We start from the raw sequence: 3,950 nt of genomic DNA on the forward strand, positions 1-3,950 counted from the left end.
CCCCCGGGCCGGACAGCCGAGGCCGGGCTCACCTGGTCCTTGTTGACAAAGCCCCAGATGCCAGCAGCCACCTCGCAGGCAAAGAGGATGACCAGGCAGGCAAAGAACTGGGGAGGAGGGCAGGGGTCAGGCAGGGCGGGTGGCCCGCAGCGGGCCCAGGGCTTCCCGAGGCCCAGGCTGGCTGGCGGCTGGCGGCCACTCGTGCCCGGCCGCACAGCGCCAGGCCACGCTCCCGAGGGCCCCGGGGGGTAAGGGGCTCTCCGGGAAAAGGCACCGGCGGTCTCCCTCTCCCCAGGAGAGGGCTCCCACAGGGCAGAGCTGCCCGAACGCCCAGCGCCTCGTGCTGGGCCCACTTCCCGTTAGGCTTGTGGGTTTTTAAGCGAAAAAAGCAGCTCAGGAGCCAAGGGGCCCCAGGCTCCAGACCCTCCTGCCCGAGCGCCTGGCCCAGCCCCCCACGCCCCCGCCTACCGTGGCCAGCAGGCACTGGGACTCCTGGATGGCGCCGTAGCAGCCCAGGAAGCCCACGAACATCATCACGGCGCCCACGGCGATGAGGATGTAGATGCCTGCGCGAGGGGGTCCAGTGACCTCCGGGAGGGAGGCCGGGAGGCCAGCAGGCCAGACCCACCCCGAGTCTCCCGGGCCCCCAACTCCTGCCCACACACGCCTCGGCCCGGCGCAGGCAGGGTGGGTCTCTGCGGCCCGGCCTGGGGCAGTGGTGGGGTGCCAGGCCTGCCCAGGCCGCGGGCCACCTCCCCCGTTTCTGTGTCTACAGAGGGAGGGGCGGTGCTCAGATCGGGTGCTCCCTGGACATCTCCCAGGTGAGACCCCGCGGCTGGGCTCTCCTGCCTGGCCTGGGGCTGCAGGGTCTACCTGGCCCTGCCGGCAGCGCCCTCCGCGTCCCCCTCAGAGGGCAGATGGGCTCCCGGCTTGGGACGGCTGCCCGGGGAGGGACGGCAGTCAGCTCCCACACCCGCCCCGGGCTGAGGCCCGCCCCACTGAGAGACGGCACCGGGCAGCGGCACAGCAGCCTGCACTCAGCCTGGGGTCCAGCAGACCTCCTGCCTGCCACCGGGGGCCGCGCCCATCACCCAGGGGCCACCGAGGAGTGAGAAGGGACGCTGGGGGCTGAGAGGCCTCTGGCCTGCCCATGCTTGCCACAGCCTGCCAGCTAGGGCCCACTGCCCATGGGCCATACTGACCGCCTCTCTGGGGACCTCCCACAGTGCCCCCCCCAAGCAGGACAGGCCCATTCCCCCCATCACCATGGCAACCTGGCAGGCAGCTCAAGCCCCTACACAGGATAGGGAGGGAAGCAGCTCTGGGGCTCCGTGCCAGGGCCATTGTGTCTGCCTGGCCGGCGGGGGCAGGGCCCGCGCCCTGTGCTGAGCTCAGGCTGCCCACCCGCCCACTGGGCCGACACCCCCGTCCTGGAAGAGAGGCCAGCGACCGGCCCGTCTCTGGTCACCATGTGATGTTCGGCCAGCTGGCCCTCCCGGCCCAGCCCCAACCTCCCCCGTGCCAGCTCCCGCCAGAGCCTCTGGCCTGGCCGGGCTCAGAACCTCAGCGTGCCGCCGGCCTGGGGTGCCAGCTCCCGCGCCCCCCTTCCCCGGGTGGACAAACCGCCCTTGTCAGGGCTCACATCTGCGCCCCCGCCTTCCTGGCAGGCCCAGCAAGAAGCCCAGAGGGCCAGTCCTGGGAGGGCCCACCCACACGGGGAGGGGCAGGAGGCGCGGCGGTGGGCCGGCGGCCATGGGGAGAGGCCTTCGCGGACAGCGCGAGGCGGAGTCCGGAGAGCCGAGCCTCTTGGGGTGCACCCAGTCCTGACCCCTGCTCCCGAGGGCCCAGGCTCTGTGTGGGGTGGAGTCACACTGCCCCTGCAGATCGGAACCACAGTAGGACGCTGGGCACCTGCGGCACGCAGCGGGCCCTCCCCAGGGACACTGCACTGCCAGTCTCCGCCCCGACCTCAGCCCGGGGCCACGAAAGGGCACAGACCCCCGCAGGGGCCCTCGGCCAGGCCCACTTTAGCAGCCAGGCTCCTCCAGGCCAGCCCCGGGCTCAGGGTGTCAAGGAGGTGCCACTCCCACACCCGGCCTGTGCCCAGGAGCCGGCAGCCGGAGGCAGACAGGAAGCCTAACAAGGCAGCCGTGTCGCCGGGGTGCCCACAGCCCTGCCCCCCATCTCACAGCCGGCTGTGCGCGCCAGCTGCCTCAGAGGCGGCTCCCACTGCCCAGGCGTCCAGCCCTGCCCGTCCGGGGCGCCTCCCCTGAACAGCAGCCCGGGACGCTGCCGGCTGCAAGCCCGGCCCTTGCGGGCCCAGCAGGCTGGCGCCCCAGGACTCTAGCTGGCCGTGGGGGTGCTGGGCCGGGCTGACCCCCCAGCTCAGCTAGGGCACCTCCCACCCGACTCGGCAAGCCAGGGAGTCTGGCCCCTCGCCGGTCGCCCCGAGGGGTCCCGCCCCCCAGCCACTACCCGCCCTGCGCCCGGGGCCACTCACCTACGTAGAAGGTGCTGGGTGCGGGCCGGTCCCCCAGCTCCAGGTACAGCAGGTTGGTGGTCTTCGGGTCATGGCGCAGCCACAGGGCCACGCCCAGGATCACGCCTCCGGCCAACTGGGGGGAGCAGGGCGGCGTGAGCAGGGCCAGCAGCCAGCGAGGGGACCACGCGGCCACACGGGGTCCCGGGCTGGGGTGCAGCCCCGCGGGCGGCTGCCGGGTGCGGCTCTGAGCCAGCAGCCGCAGGGCCGCTCCCCACGCGTCCCCTGAGCCCGAGTCGCTGCAGCGCCGCCCCTGACCTCTGACTGGCCAGACACCACCCTGAGCCCAAAACCCCAGGGGCACCGGGCCCTCCTCCGGGGGGCGTGACAGCCCGAGTTCCCAGGACACCTGCGCCCATCTGGGGGTGTCCGGGCCTGGGGAGCTGGTGAAGGGAGTTCGGAGAAAGGGGGCGGGGGAGAGTACACCCCTGCGGGGGAGGCTGCAGAGCTGCTGGCGGGGCCCGGCCGAGCAGGCCCCCGATGGCCGCTCCTCGCACGCCTGCAGGGCTCGCTGCCTGGGCGGGCGGCCCGCGGGGTGCAGTGCCCCGGCACCCCGCAGCCCAGGCCCGTGTGCCTGGGACGTGCAGTCTGCCCACCCTGGTTCGAAGGTCCGGGGTGGTGGTGCGGCTGCAGCCTCCTGGGCCATCCAGGTGTGGGTGCCCAGGGCTCACCCTGGCCCCGAGGAAGGCCCCTGCCACCCGGAGACCCTCCAGCCACTGACACCAGGACGGGGCGCCCAGGGGCTGCGCTGAGCGCCCCCCGCCGGGGCCCGCCGGGCCGGGGCTCAGCGCCTCACCCCAGAGCAGGTGCTGCACAGCCCGGGCTGGCGCTGTGGTTCCAGAGGGGCCCCGGGAGGCCACTGGCCGCCGGAGCCGGGCGGGGCCACAGGCTGGCTGCCATCTGGGGTCCCAGAGGCGGCGGGGTGGCGGCTCAGGCTGCCAGGCAGCCCCGGTCTCCCGCAGCGGGAGCATCACTTACAGCTTGGACACTGGGCCAGACCTGGCCGCGTGGGCTGCCCAGGCCCCTGCGTGGCCAGCGCCACCCTGGCTCCCAGAGCTGGGCCACAGCTTGGGGGGAGGGGCCAGCAGGGCGCAGCTGCTGGCCAGGGGCGCCCCCGCGGGGGGCTGGGCCTGTGGTGGCCCAGACTTCCTGAAGCGCATTCAAAGCAGCAAGAAAACTCAGGTCTTCAGAATGGGTGAGTGATTTGAAAAGACACGTGACCGTCCGTGGCAGAGGGGTGCTGGGACAGGGCAGCCCCCGCGCCCGGCCACGGGTGCAGACGCAGGGCCCCACCCGGCTGGGCTGCCGACGGAGGGGCCCGGAGGACGTGGGGGCTCTCCCCTCGGCCCCACGCTCCAGCCCCGCGAGGTCACCCAGGGGACGAAAGGTGAGGCCACCCGCCAGCCTCGAC

The 3,950-nt window shown here is 73.4% G+C and overlaps 1 protein-coding gene across 1 annotated transcript in view; it reads right to left on the minus strand.

Moving 5' to 3' along the window:
• Positions 1–3,267, minus strand: part of CD81 (CD81 molecule) — a 5,025-nt gene extending 1,758 nt beyond the window's left edge. Inside the window, exons 1-3 of the mRNA XM_012734329.1 lie at positions 2,501–3,267; positions 469–566; positions 6–107 (exon numbers count right to left, since the gene is read on the minus strand). Of these exons, the coding sequence (XP_012589783.1) occupies positions 6–107; positions 469–566; positions 2,501–3,185 (885 nt within the window). The 5' untranslated portion in view covers positions 3,186–3,267. The remainder of the gene's footprint in view (positions 1–5; positions 108–468; positions 567–2,500) is intronic.
• Between the last annotated feature and the right edge of the window lie 683 nt (positions 3,268–3,950).

Source organism: Condylura cristata, unplaced genomic scaffold, assembly GCF_000260355.1.
Source record: "Condylura cristata isolate star-nosed mole 26May11 unplaced genomic scaffold, ConCri1.0 scaffold00054, whole genome shotgun sequence".
Classification (NCBI taxonomy): Eukaryota; Metazoa; Chordata; class Mammalia; order Eulipotyphla; family Talpidae; genus Condylura; species Condylura cristata.